The following is a 24,344-nucleotide window of genomic DNA, read 5'->3' as shown; positions in this document are numbered from 1 at the left end:
CTATTGTGCACAAGAGGTCGATGACAGATGAGTTCACACACACACACACACACGGATGTGAGTTGTGTGTGAAGCAGTTTTGATTTAACAGGCAAAAAAACATGCAAGCAGAATGAGTCTGACTGCAGCTGACAGCTACGTTTAAAGGATGCAAGTGAAGCAGTGATGGATGAAGATTTGAATGTTTGATTATGTGATGAATTATTAAAGGACTGTCATGCACCGCAGATTGCTGATAATTATCTTTCCTATTAAGACTTTTCCTTCTAAAAAAAAAAAAAAAAAAATGTCAACACATATGACCCGCTTGTCAAGTTATGTTCGGATTAAAGTGTTGCTGCACAACCACAGCACATAAAAGTGAAGAGGTCAACACGGGCTCCGGTGCCCGGCGGGCCGCGGCTCCACCGGCGGCCTGTCTGCCCCGCTGCCTGCCCCGCTGCTGCTGCTGCTGCAGCCTCCAGCCCCGCACAGCTGAGCGGAGTCCGGTCATTAAAACACGCAGGATTCAGTGGGTGAAAACAAAGCTGCCTTTCACTTTATTCTCTACACACAAACTACATTTTAAAGAAAAATGAAGTCAAGTTGGGAAATAGTTTTAATTTTTTCCTATTTTAAGTAAATGAGAATGAATTCTTGCAGCATAGTTTGAGCTGTTATTATTATTATTACTAGTATTATTATTAAAGTTATTTTTTTAGGTTTTAGTTTGTTAGTTTTTCAAACTAAAATACTTTCTTGCAAATATTTTCCACTACTTTTTTGTTGCCATTAAATTAAATGAACAAAGTGTCATCAGGAGAATTTCCCTTTGCTTCATCTTTTCACATTAAAGGAACAACAGTAGAATAAAGTCCAAATTCTGTCTTGTTTGTAATTGTCAAGCTCAAAGATTCACAGTTAAATGTGTGTGTTTAAGTGTGTGAGAGTGTGTGTGTGTTTCCCATCTCTTTTGTCAGCCGGGCTGATCTACAGGAAAGACGCTCCGCAGCAATCACAGCGCCGACGGGTTGAAGACTTGTTTGTTTTTTAGCCACGAAGAAGCAGGAAGGAAGTTTTTTTTTATAAATAAAGAGCCTGTGTGATTATCTTTAAAATACACTTTAGAGCCACAACAAAACTACACAACATGACATGAAATTAAAATATAAACCTAGTGACGCTGAGTTGACGATAGTTTCACTCACACTTAACTGTCAAAGACACTTTAAATGACCACAAGAAAAAAAAAAAACGGTGCGTTATAGGAACATTTAGCCGATTAAACAACTGTTTAAAGACATTATTACACTATTTATACCACATATGAACAGACAGACAATGTGGAGACAACAAAAAGTCAACTTACAAGCCCCAAAAACATCACATTAAATACCATTAAAAGATCTCAGGAAACTTATTAGACACATTCTATAGAAATATTTTAAAGATTTCTCCTTCATCTGCAGCCAGAATAAACTTAAATATTTAGAGAAGGTTCCGTAGGGGCCCACATGTCAGTCTTGTTAATCGAATACATCCCCCCCCCCTCCTCCTGCCTTTCCTTTAACCCTCCTTTTTGAATTAAATTAATGAAATGTCCACGCAGCTGCAATAAACATCCAGTCTGCGGTGAGTGAAGCCTCTTGTGTGTGTGCAACCCCCCCCTTCTTCTTCTTCTTCTCCTCCTCCGTGTTTATTCCAGGTCAGGAAAAGAAGAAGAGGAATCGGGACTCGTCAATTATCTTCCCGGTGTTACAGGCTATCAGCTTGATTATCAAGCTTAAAAGCAAACAGGCTCAATCCACAGCGACTGCCTTTTAAAAAACAACAGCCTGATCGAATTAAGTCGTTAAAAAGTGTCAAAACTTCACACGTTCAAACCTCGGAGCTGTAATCTATCAGAGGTGTGTGTGTGTAAGTGTGTGAGCTCGTTAAATTAGAGGCCATTGACTAAAACTGAGTGTTTGCACTGAGTGTGACTGTGTGTGCTATTTCAACGAGGCTTTGAAGGAACTTTAATGTAATTGTAAAAAAAAAAGTTTAACCAGCTCGAGGAGCGATTATAAAGCAATATAATTTAATAATGTCAATAATCATGTCGATACAGTTCGATAGAAGGAGAATTAAGGGAAAAAGTGAAAAAGCAAAGTCTTGTTTTTTAACTACTAAAAAGTTTAAAGAACATGTGAATTTCCTCTTTAAAACTACATCTGTGCTTGAAAACAACATCTGATATAAATACTACAATGTTCCTTTTTATTTGTAGTAAATTAAAAAGTAGTATTTTGTGATTTTTTCCAGTTTTTTAACATGTAAAATAAAACATAATTCGATTGTTTCTGACTTTCCTCGGCTGTCTATGAAGCGGATTTTTTATTCCGCTAGTGGGCGCTCTTGCCTTTTGGAAGAAAAGAAAAAGCTGAGGTGCTTTTTGCAGCGCAGTGAATGGAGACATGCAGCTCTGTGGATCCTCTCTATGAGCTCATTATGGCTCCAAATGTCTCCTCGGGTTTTTTTTTTTTTCATAACGGGACCATCTACAGAAACTACAAAACGCGCGAGAAGTGCACGATATATGTTGTTTGAAAGCTATGATGCTTTTATGATGAATAAAATATTTAATATACATAAAGTCTGGTTTGATGAAGTAACAGGACGCACCGATATGTATTCTTTTCACTCATCTTTTTATATATTACTGGACTATAATTATAAATAATGATATAGTTGTGTAATATCACTTCAGGTACTATTGTGTATTATAATTTCTGACACTGTTATTATGTTATAATATACTCAGGTTGAAGTCTTATTCGTGCACCTGCCTTTTCACCAAAAAAAAAAAAGTGGGATTCAACTATAATCTCCACATTTTGCTCACCACTAGTGACCGTACTGAACCAGTTGCCCTGTTTGACTGACAGCAGAGCTCCTGTTGACTTCTCCGCCGAGGGACCAATCAGAGGCGTTGTGGGGCGGGGCCTGGGTAAAACCAGCTCCACCAAATATTCCCAGTCGCGGTCCCTTGCAGTTACTTTCCATCCAGGTTTCGGAGCAGAGCTGAGGCTTCATCCCTGCGTTGTCTGCGGGCGTTTTAAGGGGGGAACGGATCTGCAGGATTCAGCCGCAGCACTTGTTTTTTTTTTTGAGGAGGGGGACCTCTTAGTATGAGAACTTCCATTCCAGCTCCTTTGATTTATTTCATTCTCATATTTGATCATTTTCTTAATTTTGACCATCCGACCTCATTGTTTCGCCCTTCTCATTTTGCTGCTGCTGCTGCTGCTGCTGCTGCTGTCACCCACAGTTTGTTGCTCACCACCACCAGCACCAGCTGAAAGGGGAATATCTCACCATTCCACCACCAGCCATCACTGTCCTCTCTGCTGCTGCTGCTGCTGCTGCTGCTGCTGCTGTGGATTTTGGCGAGCACTGCTGGACTATAACGCAGAGGGATTTATATTTGTAGGTATTGATTTCCATCTGCCGCCCGGTTCACAGTGGACAACACCACTTTTCTTTCCTTTCCTGTGAGGAATGTAGCCTATTGCAGCGGGGTTGAAGTCTGCGCTCTAAACAGGGGAGAATACTAACGCACTGTCTGCTGAATGAACTACTGCCGTGCGCCTTTTTTGGCTTTTTGGAGCAGGTCTCTCATCTGGAGATGCTCTAGTACGTGTCTGGGTTTGTGCGCATCCCCCCCCCCCCCCATCTGGATCGGGATATAAGGTGAAGAAATTGCCGCGGTCAGCCCTTTTCTGGAGCGTTTGTCCTCTCTGATTTTTTTTTTCTTTTTGTGGGACATACATATCTGGTTATTTTTTTTCTGAGACGGGGATTGTGCAGCCAACCGGAGGCGCGCAGGCTAACCATGGGGGACTCGATGTGGAGATATTATTTTGGAGTTTTGTTTATTGCCTTCAAAGTGGACTTGTGCCGGGCGCTCATCTTGGAGTCCATCTACTGGAACACAACAAACATCAAGTAAGTGGAACACAAACCGCGTTGATTACTGGCTCCCGTAGTGCCGTATACGCTCCGCCGTGTGTGGAGAGACGATTTCATGCCAGACTCCGTAGAAAAATCAGGCAATTTAATGTCGCCCGCCCGCCCGTAGCTCATATGCGTAAAATAACACAACTCTTCAATCCAGCACACATCCACTAGAACAAAGAGCTCTCAGAGTCATTTAAAATTTGAATATTATTCAGTTTTTTATAACAACACGCAGAGGCGATGTGTTGGAATCGCGTCTGGAAAGTAGAGATTTTGTCAGAATAAATACAGCTCGGTTTCACACAGAACCTAAATGATACGTAAATATCCCGAATCATTCTCTACCCGCTGCTGCAGCTTAACTCCCACACTGTTTGAACTGAGTTTGAGGGTTTTATTACGGAGAAGTATCGAGGTTAAACACACTGGATAAGAGAAAAATAACGCTTAAAATCCATCCGAGCCTTCCTAGTCATCCAAAAAAAAAAAAAAAAAACACCTGTCAGAATCATAGAAAGTGTATTTAGCTCTCGTCTCGTCGCTTTGGCTGCTTAACTGATAGAAGTGCTGTTTGTGTGTTTTGTCGCCGTTGGGGAATATTTACGCGCAGTGGACGGCGAGGGCCCGGTCGGCCGTGCGTTATGGTGGCACTCAACATTATACAAAGCCGCTTCAGATGGAAACACAGCTCAGTAGTTTGTGTGATTAATGTATTATATGTTGTTTGTGGACATATTATATATGGAATTAATGAGATGTGTGGCACGTTTTTTTTTTGGAGAGGGGGGAGGGGGGGGGGGGGGGGGGGGGTTGTTTGAAGTGAAATGAATTTTGGAGGCAATTTTACGCTTCGCTTCTTCGGTCAATACTAATAACTTCGGTTAGACGTGTTATTATTCATATTTGACTGTAACAGGTTCGGAATCAATTAAAAACAGTAGATCTTTGAAGGTGTGTTGAGCTCATTAGCAGGCCCACGTACCCCCCCCCCCCCCCCCCCCCCCCCCTCCACCCCCCTAACCCACCCCAGCAGATGTATTTGCACAGTATTTGGATGTTATTTTATCCTCTATAATGAACATAATGTAGAGAAATGGGTGAGGAATGAATGGTGGTTGTGCTGAACATGACGAGGCAGAGGCTTGGTGGAGCTGCTGGGACGCTCCACCGGGGCCTCTGATGCTCTGTTGCTGTTTCCAACACTTTGTGCGGAAAGAATGAAATAATTAACTGAACAAAGAGCTACATTTTAGAGGGATTTACGATGGAAATATGGTTTATGAGATAAAAAAAAGAACTTTTAATAGAGCGTTCGTGCGCCTCCCGACCCGCTGCTCTCCCAATCATTTACAGCCATTTCTAGCTCCTGTCAGAAGCCAGAACATAGAACCGTCTCAGCAGCAGCGGTTCTGGAGAGGGAGGGGGGGGCAGGGGGTTTAGATTGTTGATTGCAGGATGTCCCATACTGTTGTGTGTGTGTTAAAAATAGTTCATTTTCTCTGACTCCTTATGGGCGATCTTAAGGAAATAAGGCAAACAACCACAGGGCCTAAAGAACAACATGCTCGTTTTCCTGCCTTTGTTTTTCATATCACATCCACCAATCTAAAATAATCTAGACTACATTTGCCTCCCAAACATTCCTCTTGGCCAAGAAAGGCGGTTAAACTCTTTTTTTTTTTCTGCAAATAAAAAAAAAAAGGTGTCTTTCTCCTCCTCTACACCCCTGGTTTCAGCCCGGCGGGGGGCGCCCCTCTTTGTGGCCGTTTCGTCACGGCCAAACTCCAAACTCCGCTCAATAATTCAGCTTTTCCTTCCCTCCAGTACAGCCAGAAAGCTCTTCTTTTCTACCTCCCCCCTCTTAAAACACGCTCAGTGGAGAGAGAGAGAGATAGAGAGAGGTTAAGATGGCATAACAGGTGTCTATTGTTGCTTTGCTGTGCAGGTTTTTTTCTTGTAACTGCTGTAAATGAGCGTTAACTTGTGGCGTGTGTGCGCGCATTTCAGCAGATGTGTAGACGGGATTTGCTGCGTCGTCTGCGGGACTGAGTTTCGGGTTTTTTTTTATTCTATATGCGGCACACTCGGCCTTCTAGCCTCTTGACTGCCACGGCCATCTGTGTCCGTTTGTATCCAGACTGTGCACCAAATGACGCAGCAATTCATACTTATAACTTGGTAGGAGAGAGAAGAGCTGCAGGAAAACGCATTTTAAAGGTTAATATGGGTTGTTGTTGCACATATATGAGCCCTAAACGGCGCTGTGCTCTATACTCTGATTAAAAAAAGGCATGATGTAGTGAGTTGTTGTGTGTGGAGGCCGCTGCATATATGGTGCCATTTGAGTTTGAGAGACAGTGACGACAAAAACGCCACATAATGGTTTTAGCAGGAGACATTCGCTTTCTGAGTATGATGTAGAAGCCAACAGCTATGTATAGACGGTACTTTCACTGTAAGCCTGTTTTCTATACAGAGAGCACCCAACAAGTCATTTAGTGCTTTTTTTAAAATACCTTTCTCCACAGAGCCAGAACATGAAACCCTCTCCATTTTGGATCTGCAGCCCTTGAAAAATATGAGTCTGTCATTTCACTTGGCGCGTCAGTTTTGATTTTGAAAAAGAAAAAAGAGGAGAATGAGAGAGAGAAAGAGAGAGAAAATGCGTCCACCCCTCTGCTGCTGGAGCAAGTATAGGCCTCTGGCCGCCACAAATGCGGGCGGACGGGCGGGCATTCCGCTGAATTAGCGTGTGCATGTGCGCATTCTTTGCGTTCTGTCTGGGTGAGGAGTTCAGAGGTAAAAGGCCAGAGAGTGATATCATTGTGTGACCCCCCCTCCTCCCTCCCCACCCAGACCTGTTTTTCTTTCTTTTTTTTTTTTTTTTTTAAGGTAAATGTCCCTTTGTTAGTCAGATGGAGGCAGGAACAGAGCGAGAACAATAAGTTTGTAGTTCAAGTTCTCTGCTTCTCTCAGACAGACACTGTGCAAAAAAAAAGTGTGACCTTTTCTCCTGTTGAATTCAATTACCGCTGATAACCGAGGAGGAGATGCAGACACCTTAGAGAATCATTACTAAACTTCCAAGACCAGGATGGAGGAGGGCAGGAGGAGGGAGGAGGGGGGGTCTAGCTGTATGTATGAGATAAATATTCTTCCTTTTCCTTTTCACAGGTTGTTGAAAGTCGTCATGCCTGTGCGTTAGTTATTCCTCCACGGTAACAGAGAACCCCCCCAAAAAAGCGTGAATATCTTTATTCAGCAGGTCAGCAATATGCTCGACAGACCCGAGTTGTCCCTGCCTCCGCGTCTCTCTCTCTCTCTCTCTTTTAGTTTGTGTTAGTCGTCCTCTTTGACTATTCAGGAAGGATGAATGTTAGAAATGTGAAGGCTCCGGGCCAGTCTAATGCCTTTGTGTGTAGGCTGGGGAGAGGATAAAGAAACAGCTAGGCTCTCTCTCTCTCTCTCTCTCTCTATGTGTGTGTGTGTGTGCATCTATCTAAAAAAAAAAAAAAACCCTCCACAGGGCCCACGGCTGTGTCGATTAAACCTCATTGTTGTTTGCGCTTTACTACTTTACTGCCCTTATGCATGAACCTCCCAAGAAAAAAAAAAAAGAGAGAGAGAGAGAATGACCCCACCTCCTCCTTCTCCTCACCCCAGTCTCTCCAACACACACACATATATAGACACATCACATCACACACCACACACACACACACACACCTCCTTCTTCTGGTAATCCATTTTGTAGTTGGGAGGGAGAAACAAAAGAGAGGCCTGCTTTACATGGTTTATGTAAAAGGAGCGCTCCCTCTCCTCCACTGCAGTTCATTAAGAGATTACATAGAAGCCCAAAGGCCCTTTGTGACCGGGCAGTGACGGGGGCACCTCTGTGGGTCCTTTTTTTGTGAATGTAAGGGGTGAGGGGGGGGTTTCAGAGAGGGAGGGCATAGAGAGATGCAGGTCCATCATGAATGACTGATGAGGCCTTGCGCTGAATGTCGTAACGATGCCCTCCCTCTTCTTCTTCCACAAAAAAAAAAAACCCTGGAGTGCCTCTAATTTTGCCTCTCCCTTCTCTCTCACACAGAGAGAGAGAGAGAGATCAGTTGTTTTAATTTAGCTACATCGACCGACCGGCGGCGAGGGTGAGAGGACGACAGAGGACTCGCTGTAGGAAAAATATGGAAGGCGAAGAAGTTAAATCCCGCCGTGTTCGACACAAGCCTGCCAGGGAGGGGGGGGGGTTATGGAGGTTGACGTGTCTTTTTTTTTTTTTTTATATGATTACTGCCAAGAGAAAAGTTGATGATTAAGATTGTGTAATAAAAGAAAAAAAAAAAGGGTGAAAGAGTGGGAAAATTGAGAGAAAGAGAGAAGAAAGCATCAGGGCCCCTTGAGGCGAGGAGGGTAATTATGTCTAGGCCTGCTCAGATCCCAAAGGCCTGGATTACTGGATGAAAGGTAGAGGCTGAAGGCACGGAGCGCAGACACAGAGAACCGGAGAGGACGAAGAAGAAGAAGAAGAAGAAGAAGTGGTGGTGGGGTTGAGGGAGGGGGAGGATAGGGTGACAGTCAGCATAAAGACCTCTGTCCCCTCGGCCGACAGAGGGCGAAAGCCGGGGCGTTGTGAAGAATCGGCGGGTGGATTAACCCCTCGCTACGCTCCGGCTTGGCCTCTTTGTCTGCCGCCTTAATGAATCCTTGCATTGCAGCCGGGATCCAGAGTCAAACAGTTGCTCTTGATCCGCAGTAAATATTCACCCTCCTCCTCCTCCTCCTCCTCCTCCTCCTCCTCTTTTCACTTTGTTTTTTTCTCATAACTTCAGGGCCACAGGAAGAGAACGGAGGGGATATTTGGACGGACGGACGGACGGGTGGTGGTGGTGGTGTGGGGGGGGGATTACACCGCTGCTGTGGCTCTGTTTTGTCACACTCAGATCCAACAATCCAGTGGTTTAAATAGAAAGTCTGAAAGAGAGAAAGAGAGAGAGAGAGAGAGAGAGAGAGAGAGAGGGGGGGGGGGGATCAAGGGGTCATATAGAGATGTGCAGTGACAGGAGGACACCAGGAAAAGAGGAGAACAGGTTTATAGATCTCACTTGTTGTTGTTTCATTACTGGTGACAGATGCAGTGGTCATAACCTCAGGAAGTAGGTCTACAATCCTCCTCCTCCTCCTTCTCCTCCTCCTCGTTTCTTTTTTTTTCCTCTCCCTTTGCTCCTTTTGCCCCAAACACTTCCTCTCTCCTCCTCCCTCCCCAACCCCCCCCCACACACACACACACACACACTAAAAAAAGGACACCAAACTTAAAAGGTGAAGAAGACAAACGAGAAAAACAGACGTCACCCCCCGAGTGTCACCCACCTGTGCGGCCGAGTCAGCGCTTGTTTGTCACGTCACGGCGGAGAGATCCGTCTTAATTTCACTTCCACTCGGCAGATGAAGGTTATAAAAACCTCCTGAAACCGGAATGAACAACGCCCACCAAGCTAATTTCATCCACTTGTGTGTTACCGTTTCATACGCTTGACTTTAAACTCCCTCTTTTTCTTTTTTTTTTTTTCTTTTTTGTTCGGTTTCTGTATTATTAAAAGTTCCACTCCATCTGTCAAAAGCGAGCGGACGTGGACGGACTATGAAGAGCAATCATGAGCAGAAGCCATTGCTTTAAAATCCTTTTTTTTTTTTTTTTCTTCCCAACAAAAGCTGTGAGGGCTTTTTTTTTGTTAGTTGAAAATTGCAGCTGTCTGATTTTTCCCCCCGTTCTATTATGAAAACCTTCTTAGTATTATAAAAGCATTTTTTTTTTCCTTAGCGAGAAGATTGTGAAGAAAGAGAGAGAGAGAGAGAGAGAGAGAGAGAGAGAGTTCAGGCACCTGTGGCTGTTTTCACCTTCCCAACAAATGGCCTGACAGCGTAGTTAGAGATGAGAGAAATGAGGCCGGCTGATAGAGCCGACAGCACTGTTCAGCTTCTCTGTTAACTTTCTCTCAGAGCAGTTGGTGTGTGTGTGTGATTGTGAGGAGGAGGAGGAGGAGAAGGAGGAGGAGGGCTGAGAGGAGGATAAACTGTGATGAGAGAGAGAGAGAGGGGATGAAGAGAGGTCTTTCTTTCTTTCCCCCTTTTTTTTTTTCGTGCTCTCTTCACCTCCAGTGATTATACAGCGGGACACTTTTTCCAGTGAGTGTTGCCCTCATTGTGGGGAAGCACAAATGGTGCGTGACATGACAGAAAACTGGGGGAAAAAAAAGAAAAACACCTAAGAGAGTCGTTGGAGATGACACACAGGCGTTACATTAGCAACTTTTCATGATTGATTAATGTAGCGCTCATGTTTTCAAGTAGTCCACTGATAGTTTAGTCTATAAAATAGTCAAAAACGTCCGTCACAAGTTCACAAAGCATGAAGTTATGTCTTCAAATGTCTTTTTTTTATTATTTGTCTGATTCAAAACACAGAAAAGCAGCAAATCTTCACACTTAAGGAGCCAAAAACAGCAAATGTTTACCGTTTTTCAACCTGATAATTGACTTAAAAGATTAATGTATCGTTTAAATCGACTTAATCAACTAATCAATTAATCTACTAATCGCTTCGCGTGAAGTTTTCCAGCTTTAATGCTCTGAGACTTTACTTTTGTCACCTGACTGACTGACGTAAGGCGTCTCCCAGTGAGTCAGAAAGTTACACATGATTATCTCACTTTCTTTATTCTGTTTACTATGATGTCATACAGCACATTCACACATCATTAAATACACATTCACATTATTTACTTTCATATTTATTACCGTGTATATTGATATTGTAAAGCTGCTTTTGAACGGATGTTTCAGTTTATAACTCTGCGAAAGTTACGACATTCTTTTTGAAAACAACCACAATAATTAAAAAAGAGGAGAGTAGAACCTATCGATACACACGTGTTTATCCTCCTGTTACTTTTAATAAGACTTTAAAGAGTTCATAAAAATTCTGGAGTCCCGCTGGTAGAACAGTGGGAGGTAAAAGGTATTTAATTAAGGAATCAACACAGAGTCTAAGTAAACCTCTTTCATGGCTGTTATCCGTATTTTTTTTTATCACTCGCTTTATAGATCATCAGCAACTGTTTACATTCTTCTTTAACCTCCTTTAATGTTTTTGAATGTCTAAACTTGAGGACAAGCAGCAGACTCTTCGGTGATAAAGCGCTCTGGGTTCCTTTTAGCTCAGGAATATTTATGGTGCGGGGGAGTCTTACTAAAGAAAAGGGTTGATAGTTGCAAAACAGGAGGGGTGAAGGGCCAAGTGTGCCTGAAAGCAGGGTGGAGGGGGGGTCAAATGCATTTATAATCATGAGATGGTGGTGTGGCGAGCTTTTATTTGTTATCTGCCCCTCCCTTCTTCTCTCTGGCCCTTCCATCCTTTTCTCTCTATCTATGCGGTAGGCTCTGGGTGACCTTGTGTACCTGGTGTTTTGTTCTAATGGCTGCCATTAGACCAGGTGTCTGCTGCCCGACACACACATTTTCCCCGGCGACGGAGTGCAGGAGGGAGGCGCAGAACAGATGAATGAGTGTCTAACTTGACAATCTCTTGTTTTCATCTCTTTCTCTTGTTTCCTCGCCATTTTTTTCTTTTCTCTTTAGGCCCCCCCCTTTTGTGTTTTTCGCCGCAAGACGATCCAGAACTGCTCATATTTGCCCTTAATATCAGTCTCTTGGCAGTTTATCTTTAAACCAACACTCAAACTGTTTTATTCCTCTTTGTCAGCATTTATTGAATTGCTCTTATTATTCAGCACTTTGCTGTAAATCAGCTGGCTAAAATACAAGCGTGTAATAGAGAGGATAGAGAGGATGGTGTGTGTGTGTGTGTGTGTGTTTCTTTTTGTGCCCCCGGCTAAGGCAGATCTCAATTCTGAATTGTAAAGACAGTGAAAGAGCAGGATACAGTCATTATGATACCTTATCTCATATTCAGTACTGGAAAACACACACAAATACACACCCAGAGTGTTTGTGTGTGAGATGAGATGAGGACAATATTTCCTTTAGCTCTTACATATCTGTCTCTGTGTGTGTGTGTGTGTGTGTGTGTGTTTTAGCTCTGGAAATGTTTGATCTCCTGCTAGTTGCCCACTTCCTGTACAGATAGCTTTCATGCTAGCAGAGCATGAGTTCCGACGCCCTGATTGATAATATTGTCAGAAAATGTTTGATGGAGTTTGTCATCAGACAGAAATAATTCACCGATGTGTTCACCGATGTGTGCGTGCGTACAGTGGGTGTGGGCCTGTGTGTGTGTGTGTGTGTGTGTGGGTTGTGTCGTGACATTTTTGGTTTCATAATTGCCTCAAATTAGACCGTAAGACTAATTTTTAGCGACATTAATTATCTGAAAGCTAAACCTAATTCTAGCTGTTGTGAATTATGAAAGAATAGTCGATCATTTTGGTGAAATTTGAGCGAGATGAGAAGATTGATGTCTGTGAGTTAATTACAGAGTTGAAGTCAGGACGTGGTCGTGTCAGCTTAACTTAGCATAAAAACAGGCTCTGCACAGTAACCATCACCTCTACAGCAAGTCTTTTTGTTTAACGTTTAACCCGTACATGGATAGAAACTTAAAAAGGGGACGTTATGTGCTAAAACTAACAGTTTAGGTAGCATCTCCGGCTATTTCCTGGGTCGTTCCAGCACATAACTACCCCTAAAACTACTTTCTGTTTGTGTGCAGGCTAACAAACAATTCACAACATGCTAATTAATGAGCTTTAAAGGCTCTGGCAGGTGTATTTTTTGCCACAGGTTAATTGTTTCTACATGTATTTATGCTAAACTAGCTTAAACCTGTCCTGACTTACTTTACACACACACACATGATAAAGATTTTCTCATCTCAGCCTCTGAGCGAATTTCCTGAAATGACAAATTATTCCTTTAAATGTCAAATATCTAATTAAATCCTAACTCTAACACTTTAGGACTTAAGAGCCCATTTCTTAAGAGGACAGAAGTACCTGAACACACACACACACACACACACACACACACACACACGTATCCCAACTAGCTGAGCATGATGGGACGGAGCGATAAGCACGTGGAGCTGTAGGATAGAGATCTGGTCTTCACCTCTTTGTGATGTCATTATGGAAGCACATCTAGATCAACCTCTTTAGATAAATAATGGCCACCATGAGCTACGCCACACACACACACACACACACACACACACACACACACACGCACACACTAACACACACACAAACACGCGCTCGCATGTCTGCACACATTTAAAATGAGCACATGCATGTACGCTTTCAGTCCTGTATAAACACACATGCACACTTACACGCATGAATGAATGAACGCTTCCAGCCACACACACGTGCACACGAGGTTAATGCACACACATACAACTCCACAGCATTTGTGTAGAAGTGAAGACCCCCCCAAGGCTTTTCTAAGGACCTTTCCCCCTCCTCCACACAAACACAAATACACACACACACACACACACACACAAATACACACACACACACACACAAATACACACACACACAGATGAGATGATGCCAGATGGCACTGCAATACATAGACATACATATCCTTCCTGTCTCTCTCTCTCTCTCTCTCTCTCTCTCTCTCTCTGTGTCCGTCACTGGACACACTGTACCACCGCTGAATGTGTCCTCAGGGGGGGAAGAAAAAATATTCACCCGCCCTAGTTAGCCGTTGTGCACGAGCTCGTGTTTATGTGTGTGTGTGTGTGTATATATAGTGCGTGTGCATCCGTGCGGTGCTCACTTGTGCACATGCTAACGCCGGAAGCCAAAAGAAAGAAGAAGATGATGCATGCTCTCGGAGAAATAACGCGTATCGTTTGAAAGAATGTGTGACAGAGATAGAAGAGGAAGAGGAGGAGAGAATGTGTTTCTGTGAGAGAGCGAGCAGCCAGAATGTATGTATGTAAAACTGATTATGCTTTGAATTTTTTTTTTCCCCCTGCACCCTCCACCCCACTATTTCATTTAGCGCTTGTTGTTAATTATGAATCGTCTGTGCCTCGCCACCGGTCCCCTGCGTGAAGGCTCCCCTGCCGCCCTGCGGTGCCTGTCTTTGTAGTCAGAGGAAAAAAAAAAAAAAACAGTAAAAGCCTCTCGCTGGTGTTCGGTCGTCCCTGGGAGAGCAGGATAGTGTTTCCGGTCTCATTGCTTTTGAAATGAGACGATCGGATGCTTTCTTGTACTTTCTTTCCAGGAAGAGGGGTCAAAGGTCACTGAGAGATGCTGGGCCTGCCCATCTCATCTCCTGCCCAACGCCACTCTGGAGAATCATGATTAGCATTTTCACTATTTTCTTACATTTTATCGACTAAATGATTTATCGATTACTCAAAGAAAATAACATTTTTATTCAGTAATGCAAGTTTTTCTTGAATGCGGTCCAAAAAATTGTCATTTTTCAAGCAAAAACGCCTAAAAATTCCTGGTTCCAGTTTGTCAGTTGTTGAGTATTTGCTGCTTTTCTTTGTCTTTAGATTTTAGACTGTTGGATCTGAGAAAATAAGCATCAACATGGGCTTAAGGAAAGTTTGACAGGCATTTTCACTACATTTTCAAGGCCAAACAACTAATTAATCAAGAAAATACTGAGAATAACTGTTAGTCGCAGCCCTCCATTGCTAGAAATCCAATCCCCAGTCACCAGACACACGCTACCACGAGTGCATAAGATCAACATGTTAAACCTAAATGTTCCCGCTACATATTTTCATCATTTTCATTAATCAGTATTTGCAGTGCATTCCTGTGTATCTTTGCTTGTACCAGTTTTGTCAGCATGCCATAAAAAGCCTCCTGGGCGTTCATGGTTAACATTTCAAATTGTATTCAAGCGTGGGGCAAATTCATTTAGCAGATAAATACAAGGTTTCACCTACAACTCAAACTCCAACTGGGAGTGTGTGTATGTGTGTGTGTGTGTGAGAGAGAGTGTGTGTGTGTGTGTGCGATCACAGGAATGCTGCAGGGTCTCTCTGTACTGGGAGACTAAATGGCAACATTATTTTACTTTTGGGAAGAATTTAGGGAAATTCAACTACACTCCCAGACAAACCCCTCCAGGCTCTCTGTCTTTCTGTGTGTGTGTGTGTGTGTGTGTGTGTTTCAGGGTGCTGTTCTTTTTTGTTGTGAATTCGTCTCACCGAGCTGCTGAGTTTTTTATCGTTTTTTAATTTTCTGTTTTATATGCCGGCGCCGTTCTGCCATTTCCCCCCACTCGCATCCGGGAAGCGCGCCGCCTTCTTCTCCTCATTTATCCGGTTAATTATTCGCTCTTTCCGTCTCCGCCGCGACGCTGAAGAAAAGCTCTGTGATTTTATCTTCAGATATGGGGTCACTTTGCACCGTACGGGTACGCACACATACACCATTCCCGCTATTATCCGTCATCATCTAAAATTAATGGACACAATCAGTAATTACCACATCAATAATATGATACGGAGAGGCTCGATGGCAAACACTCCAATGCGCGATGCATAATAAATGACTTATCACTAGTTTTTCTGCAGCTAACTAATATCCTTTCTCTCTCTCTGCCCTTGTCCCTGCGTCTCCTTTCAGATTCGTGCCAGGCCAAGGCGTGGTATTGTACCCCCAGATCGGGGATAAGTTGGACATTGTGTGCCCCCGCGTGGACGGCGGGATAACCGATGGCGTGGAGTATTACAAGGTGTACATGGTGCCCAGGGAGCAGCTGGAGAGCTGCACCATCACCAAGGCCGACACGCCGCTCCTCAACTGTGTCAAACCCGACCAGGACGTCAAGTTCACCCTCAAGTTTCAGGAGTTCAGCCCTAATCTATGGGGCCTGGAGTTCTTCAGGGGGAAAGACTACTACATCATCTGTAAGTACTAACTGCTCTGTCCCTAAAGGGGAAAAACAGCCTTTAATAGTTCGACAAGGTTGAAGAACCAGCTGTTGGTTTCATACCTTGAATTTCTTGGTTCTAGCTTGTTGTGTGATTGTATCAAAAACTGGTCAGTTAGAGATGGTGAATTTTTAAGCTGAGATCTTCCCACAACCTGGCAAACATTAATTTGAGTCATTCTTACAAGATGTACTGTTGTTGCAAGTTCATACATCTTCTCTAAAGGTATTGATGAAACTGAGGTTGAGAGGGAAAGTAGACGACGTGTCATCGCCAGATAACCGAGAGTTCCTTGTACATCACAGATCCAAAGGATGATTTTTATTTTTTTTCCTGGAGATCCTAGAGATATAAGCAAGTAAACAACACTACACACAAGTAAACATTTTAGGTCCATTTGAAGTTATGTTAAAATACCTTTCAAAGAAGGGGGTTTTTCAAAGATTCTCTCTCCGGGGGGATTTGCTTGTTGTATAAATCAAGCCTCTAGCAAGATCTAACGTCAGAATCTTAAAGCCAAACTATTCAAAGCTGGAGGAAAAGTGCAAGTAAGTAGCTGCTTCAGTGAAAGTGCTTGTTAGATCGTCGAGCAGCGTCTGAAGCTTCCACACCTTTCTGATGTTGGGAATTTTTGGGGCGCTGCCTCAGACGATTTTTATGAAACCGACAGTCCGACAAGCGCTGCATGCTGTGATCGTCCAGCACGCGTTGTGTGCAAATGTCAAAGGATGCAAGGTTGTATCTCTCTAGCTCTCTCTTCAGTCTTTACACAATTAGTTCACTTTACATGCGAGTGTGCGCTGCTTAAATCTTTCAGGCGGTGCAGCCGTACTGAACATGTGAGACACTTTGTACACACTAGTGAATTTTAAAGCATATTGAACCCTTCAGCTATGAGTCCCTCAGCAGCTTGTGCTCGTCACAGCCCCCCCTTTGTGTTTTTTTTGCTTAGAAATGACTCTCTATCCAGTCCTGTGCGGTACAGGTGTGGCCACTCCGCTTTGCTGATTGCCTGTGATGTACTAACGCCATCCTGGGAGGAAGTTTTGATGGGGTTTAGCGACGGCCCCCTGGTTTGAAACATGGGAGGTGGACTGAACCATCTGTGTGACGCTGAGGGGGGTGCGCCGCAGATAGGACCATCTGTGAGGCTCTGCCACAGCCATCTGTGAGCTGTCACAGGAGAGGAAGGGCCATATTTCTGACTGAGTAGAAGGAAGAGGAAGAAAGGAGAGTGAAAGAGGGAAGGAAAGAAGAGCAGGAAATACTGCATCTTATCCAAACAGCCTACTATGGTAGAGGAAGTTCAGCTTTGCAAAACAAATGCGCAAGGTAGCAACTAGTCATAACGTCCTGTATAAATCTCTCTTTTTCGCAGTAGCCAACTCCTTCATTTTCTTCTGAGCTCCACGGCGCTCAGAAGTTCTGCCGAGAGAATCTGTGAAGCAGCTGTTTCAGAAAAAAACAGGCCGACACAATATGCTCATCCAGTTTGACTTAACTTAGTTTAAAAGCAAACAGGCAACAGTAGCTGCTCTGCCACTAATGTGTCATAGCTGCAGGATACTTTGCATGGCGGGGCATGCCTTGTAGTGTTAAGAGTCTAACAGGTGCTGTTGTCGTCTGACAGGTCAGACATGTATTCGAGGCAAATATGTTGGAGCAAATAAAGCAGGTTAAATTTGTGACAGTGTGAGCTTTTCCAGTTAATAAACCGGCGCACACACAAATACAATCTGTGTGCATGTACACCCACATAAGCTGAACAAACCATTAGATGTGGTCTGTGTGTGTGTGTGTGTGTGTGTGTGTGTGCTGAAGGACTACAAAGGCTTCTGACTGAAGAGGCGCAGACGTGATCACCCTCCTCTCGTCTCCTCCTCGGCTCCCTCCACCCAAGCGCTGCAGTTAATTATTGATGAGCCGATGCTGGTGTTTACTTACCCTGGTTCTCCTCGGTGCTCTGCCTGTGCTCCTGCCGCTGAATGTGATCACATAGTCGGTGGATGAGAGTCTGCAAGACAGGATTAAGTCCAGGTTAATTAAGGACATGAATGAGAAGGAGCAACAGGGGTACATGTAGGGGGTGCATACATGTGTGTGAGATACTGCGCACACACACACGCTAAGGAGTCCCTAAGGAGACACACACAGCTGCACAGGTACATAACAACTGTCCCCCTCGCTCCATCTATCTATAACATGTGTTTCAATCGGCTCTCCATCACGACCTCAGCAGATGAGAATATTCAATTTCCCACCGTCTCTCCTTCATCCGCCTGCCAGAGTTGACAAGTTGGAACAGAAAAGAGTGGTGGGAAAGTTCAATTTGGAACTTTTTTAAAAAAAAAAAGAGGGTTTGGAAAATCCAATTTTGCAGTTCTTGCAAATTCCCCTCCACCAACACCAACTCCAGTCCACCTCCCTCCTCCTCCTCCTCCCTCCACATTCACCCAAAATGCTAATGTGTAGCCTAAAGAGGGGAAAGAAGGAGCCGTTTCTCCATTGGAGTGTGTCACGTTTTCGCTGTTAATTGCCTCTTCTTGGCTAACTCTTGCCCCAGTTCTACAGCTTTAACGGCCCACTGCAGTTGCATTGTGGCACTATGTTGTGTATTTAGTGGTATTCCTGTTTTTGTTTTGTTTTTTTGACGAATTTGTCGCTTGGAGAATCTCTCAAGCTTTGCATGGGTAAACACCAGGAGTAAAGCACAAGCAAACAGTAAAAAAAAAAAAAAAAAAGAGAGAGAGAGAGAGAGAGACGAATACACAGAGGTGCACGTAGGTGGAGTCATGGTTGTTTTTACCTTGCAGTGTCGGAGCGAGTGCAATGTGTGAATCTTTGCTTGTAGGCATCAATGTGTGTGTGCTGGGTGAAGGAGGTAAAGGTATTGATGGATGCACTTGCCCTGTGTACATCTACGTGGAAGCATCTCCATCTTATTATATGTGTGTGAGGTTGTGTGTGTGTGTGTGTGTGAGTGTGTGTTTATCCCCGAACCCCCCCCTCCTCCCCCCAGCCCCTCCGCCTTCCCACCACAAGTGTTGTCCAAGATCCATCAGAGTGTGACACCGACTCAGAAAGTTCACCACGAGGATTTCATTAGTCTTTTTGGAGTGAGCACTCGATACGTAATTAATTAACCAGCGTTTAATCCTCCATTTCTTCTCACAATTGCCAAGGCCCCTACATCAATGCTACGGATCTGAGTCTCAACCAATTGGATTAGCGCTGCCTTGTGTTGAGTATTGTGCCAAGGCTAGACCTAGATTACATGGGAGTGCTCGCACTACCCCCCCCCATCCCCTGCACTCCAACACCCAAACCTCCCCTTTTAGATTCAAACAACTGTAACATCAGGCCTCAGCGTTCTGTCTGTCTCTTCCTGTACGACCCTGCAGCAAAGACTGACAGGCGGTCAGATTTTTTTTTTTTCCGCTGCACCAATGACAAAAAACTTGTGTAAGTCAGCGTTAGTGTGTGTTATATGGCCTGCTTGTACGTATATGTGTGTGTGTGTGTGTGTGTAGCTTTCCATGTGGTTGTGAATATGCAAACTGTGTATCCTGTGCTGCTGCTGTATATCTGCAGAGATTTCTGCCGCTGCTCATACATGTGTGCACGTTTGTGTATTTGTGCATGCACATGTGTATGTGTATGTGTGTGTGTGTGTGTGTGCTTTTAAAGAGGCAGCGCGCAGTGTTGCTCCAGTTGAGAGCAGATGAGTTTGATGTGATTGTTTGCGGCAGCATGGCCCGAAGCCGAGAACCTAGTGAGCTAGATGATTACATGAGCTAAAGAGGGAGAGAGAGAGAGATAGAGAGGGATAGAGAGAGAGAGGGAGTGGGGAGGGGGGGCAGAAAGCGGAGAGGAGAGTGACGAAAGCGAAAGAGAGCTGAAGAGGAAGGGACGGGTAAAGGAGGGAGAAACAGGAAAGAGAGCTAAAGAGAGAGAAGGAGGGAATATAGAGAGAGAGAGAGAGATGAGAAGTAGAGCTGAAGGGAATGGGGGCATAGCGAGAGGCGGTATGAGAGAGATGAGCTAAAGAGGGCAGAAGAAGGACATGGCATGAATTTACAGTCAGAGCAGACATGCACAGGGAAATTTCATCAAGAATTTAATCACCTTTTTTGCTTCACTCACAACAGAAAATAGTCACCATCACCTCCCCCCCCCGCTACTCTGACTGTTTGTGTGAATCTACTGTGAGCTCTTTTAGACAGAAAATTCCCTCTCATTAAATTAGACGTGAATTTAAAATGCACTTTCAGGTTTTTTTCGACTGATTCAAACTATCCAGATTCACAGTATTAGATTGGTGCTGGCGTTATTATCACATTATGAAAACGGGAGGCAGGATTAATCAGCAGCAGTCGATGCTACTCTACTGTCTGTCTGCACGGAGAGAGAAAAAAGGCTAAAAAACAAGTGGATTCCTGCTTCAACTCGCAGTCAAACTCTGCTTTTTTGTAATTGTAATTTTACCACTTCTCACTGCTGTAATAATTGAGTGAATGTAATGTAAAATGGTCATAAATACAGATTTAAATAATTGATTTTGAATGTTTGTGTGTGTGTTTGAGCGAGCAGTGCTGACCGGTAGCAGTTGGTTATTATAGGCAGCTTTGGTATTTGGGGTAACCCGGCTTTGACCCGACCTGTTTCTGAGGTCAGTGGGGTCCCTGAATGCAAAGGCGCCCACTGTCACGGGCGATTAGGCCACACGGCGGTGACGGGCATTAACCAGCCCACAAACCCCGGCGCTGAGATGATGGCTTCACGCTCCACAGCTACCCGACGGATGGCAATTATACTCAGTGTTTAGATCATAGCTGCCTTTGTCTCTCTTCTTCTTCCTCTTCTTCTTCTCTTTCAGTCTTTCCGGGACACATCCTCATTCTGTCCATCCGTTCATTCTCTCTCTATCTCTCTCTCTCTCTCTCTCTCTGTCTGTGTGCAATACAGTCCGTCTCTCTTCCTATCTGTTCTTTCTGAGACGCCTCATGTTGCCATGCATTTGCTCTGATTCACTATTTATGAGCGGCACAGCATTGTCTCTCGGCGGTGCATTGTGTATTAATTATACCCACAGAATTTTGGCAAAAGTGTAGTTTTTCAAAGCTTTAAAAGGCTCTTTAAGCTCAGAGTTATGTCACATATTTGTGAGAATGCTCAAATATACAATCTGAAATATATATTTGTATAAACTAGCTCAGCTTTATGAAGCATTTGAGGTTTTCTTTTTTGCTATTTGCTAGTTGCATTAGCAGACAGAAGGAAATGGAGTTAAGAGCCCGCGCCCGTCTTTATCTCGACTGCAGCTCACAATTGACTGTCTCGTTAAACACGCCGTGATTTTCCACTCTGTTGATTTGATAAACACGAGAAAATTAAGTTAAAGAGGGTAAATTAAGTTAAGGAGGTTGAGGATGGGGGTGGGGGGAGATTGAGTGACTTGTGGTGTGTGTTTTTTATGGCGTAGGGTGGGATTGTGGTTGGAGAGCTGTGTGTGCTCTCGCGCTAATTTCACAGGTGGCTGTAACACATAGAGACACTTGAGGACACTTTCTTTGACACACTTGTACCATTTGTTTGAGACTACATGCGACATGTAGGTGTGTGTAGGTGTGTGTGTAGGTGTGTGTGTGCTGGCACGTTTTTTTACAGACTCACTCAAGCTGTCACTTTGGTCTCAAGCGGTACCTTGTCACAGCTGGTGAGTGATTTTTCCTGATGGTCTTTTTTTCCCCTGTTGCGGAGCCTGTTTTTGGATTCATGAGTATATATATGTGAGTGCATGTGTGTATGGGACCAGTCTATTTCAACCCCCAAAACCCCATTGAAACCACACGCTCCAGAGTCCACAGTCATAATGGAGTGAAGGAAAATCAGACTTTTTCCTTCTTCTTCTTCTTCTTCTTCTTCTCTGTGTGCCTGCAGAAGGTCACACACAAGCTGAATCGAGGGTTAATCTTTCTCACCGTTTTTTCTTCTGGTATTCTTCCACCTCTCTCTCTCTCTCTCTCTCTCACCTTTTTCCCTCCGCTGTCTGCGAGTCTTATCCGAATAGCTGTAATGCCAGCTGTAGTTTGTGACTAAATCCATTTGTGAGGGCCTTATATGTACCGGGTCTATCCCACCCTTCCTCCTCCAACCATGTTCCCCTAGTATTACGGATTATCTGGTTACCTCTAGCCAGTTAGTCTGCTCTCCCAGTCCGGCCTGACCTGGCCTCGTCTGGCTGAGCCGAGGACGGCCAAGTCATTCAGCGAGCCTCAGCCAATTCAACAATCGCATTCTGTTTAAATCCAAGTCAGGCTTGCCTGGACTGCAGCCTTGGCATGGCGGGTGTGTGTGTGTTTTACTCCGCATTTAAAGGGGAAGAAGAAGTTTAAAACGACTCCAAATTGGGAGTTTTTCAGATTTCTTTTAAATGTCAATGAAATGTTGCAGCCCAGTTTGAAAAGGAGGTGTTTTTTTGGAAACTTTTAAAGGAGGATGTTTGTGTTTTTTTTTATCTTCAGTGTTAAATAGAACTGAGATAAGGAAGGAAAGAAGAAGGCATGGCAGATGAGCCCTAAATACACCTTCTGTGCGGTTCACCACCCTTCACATCCTGTGAACTCTGACCCCTCAGGCACATTTGCTTTTGAGCGTGCCCACGTCAACATCCCGTGTAACACTACCGCGCATACACACCCTCGTCGTGCCGATCGCTCATCAAAGTAAAACTGTTAGAAAGGTTAATGACATCCTGCAAGATATAAAATGTGTTGTGCTAACAGGTTTATGCAACAGACACACACACACACACACACACACACACACACACACACACACACGGTCACAGGAGCACAAGCCTTTAAGGAGCTTTGTCTGTAATGTGCTTTTCGGTCTCCACTGGAAAGCCATAGGTCAGCTAGAGCGGGAGACGGGGGGGAGAGAGAGAGGAGGCAAGATGGAAGGGAGGGAGGGAGGGAGGGAGGGAGGGAGTCCTTGTTAACATGCTCTTTGTGTCCGCTCCCATCACCGTCTTATTGAGGCAAGGGGATTCGGATCAAAATGATTGGTAGCTGGGAGGGAGGGAAAGGAAGAGAGAGAGAGAGAAAAAAAAAAAAAAAACGGAAAGGGATGACGGTGAGGAGGAGGAGGAGAAAGAGAAAGTAGAGCTTAATTTTTCAAAGCAATTTCAATCGGGATCTCGATGAAGCACCTGCCTTTCAATTCCCTTGCAGTTGATGGAAAAGCTTTGGGGAAAAAAAAAAAAAAAAAGGCAGCAGGATGAACGGGAGGTGGAACATGTTGAGGTGGCAACGAGGGAGGAGGAGGAGGAGGAGGAGGAGGAGGAGGAGGAGGAGGCGGCGAATGTGTGTTAAGGGAGTTTAGGGAAGAAGGTAAGGTGGCCACCCTAGAGAGGAGGAAACTGGGGATGATGGGGTGTTGTTGGAAGGAGTTGGGAGAGAAGGAGAGGCTGGAGAGGAAGGAGGGGGGGTGGGGTGGGGTGGGGGGGCAGCAGTCGTAGTGAATGCGGGCCACTGCGCGCTGGCGGGACGCCAAGCCGCTAAGCCCTGGCAGCTCGTTAGCCTCTGTGTTACTGACCTGATAGACCACAAGCCCAACTCCCTCCACCTCCTCCCCCCCCCCCCCCCCCTCTCCCCCACCTTCCCCTCCCTCCTCGCCAGCTCTCTGTCCCACTCACATCCCGATTTAGCTGCAGTTCCGTCCTGCAGCCTCCGGAGGCAGCACAGATAAAAAGCAGATACATGCAGAGAGGTGGCAGCTAATGGCCCTCCAGCTGATTGAGCTTTGGCAGCTCGCTCCTCTGGATCTTGTCCATGTGTGTGGGCCACATCTGCACTAAAAGTCTGACACTAGAAATTCAAAAGTGCAGTTTCCATTTTTTGTAAAAAAAAAAAAAGCCTTCATAGCATCTGCTTACAGGGCCTGTTTTGTTCCTCCTCGTCACACGTGGGACGTCTTGCACCGCCCCACCAGATTCCTCTCCCAACATCTGCCGCTGTCCCTTAAACACAGTGTTTAGCGGTTAGCACTTCTGTTTTCTCCTGTGTTTAAACAAGTTTTTAAGATCCTTTAAGTTCTTTTCATCTCAGGGCCATTGAGGTATTTATCACCTCCCTCTGTTACCCTTAATTTCACTGCCTCTCCTGAAAAAGTGCCCTTCCTATTTTCATCTTTTTTCTGTTGTCAGCAGATCCTTCTTCTTCTTCTTCTTCTTCTTTAAGCCTGGTAGCAGGTTTTGGCTTTTAGATCTGAGTATTTGAGGGCTTTTAAAAAATCCAAAAAGTGTGTTCTTTAATAACTGGCTACCGCTCTCTGGAGTGTCGTTAGCGTTAATGCACAATAAGCAGCCAAATTTCCCGCGGCTTGCCAAGATGGCCGCTGTCATTGCAGCCGTAGCCGTCGTAGTCGTCTC

General features: G+C 44.5%; 1 protein-coding gene across 1 annotated transcript in view; it reads left to right on the top strand.

The window, feature by feature from the left end:
- The first annotated feature begins 3,011 nt into the window (after positions 1-3,011).
- efnb2a (ephrin-B2a) overlaps positions 3,012-24,344 on the top strand; it is a 29,344-nt gene continuing 8,011 nt past the window's right edge. Inside the window, exons 1-2 of the mRNA XM_067602932.1 lie at positions 3,012-3,966; positions 15,603-15,886. Of these exons, the coding sequence (XP_067459033.1) occupies positions 3,854-3,966; positions 15,603-15,886 (397 nt within the window). The 5' untranslated portion in view covers positions 3,012-3,853. The remainder of the gene's footprint in view (positions 3,967-15,602; positions 15,887-24,344) is intronic.

Source organism: Thunnus thynnus, chromosome 11 (assembly GCF_963924715.1).
Source record: "Thunnus thynnus chromosome 11, fThuThy2.1, whole genome shotgun sequence".
Lineage (NCBI taxonomy): Eukaryota > Metazoa > Chordata > Actinopteri > Scombriformes > Scombridae > Thunnus > Thunnus thynnus.
This window is presented reverse-complemented; position numbering and strand designations above follow the sequence as displayed.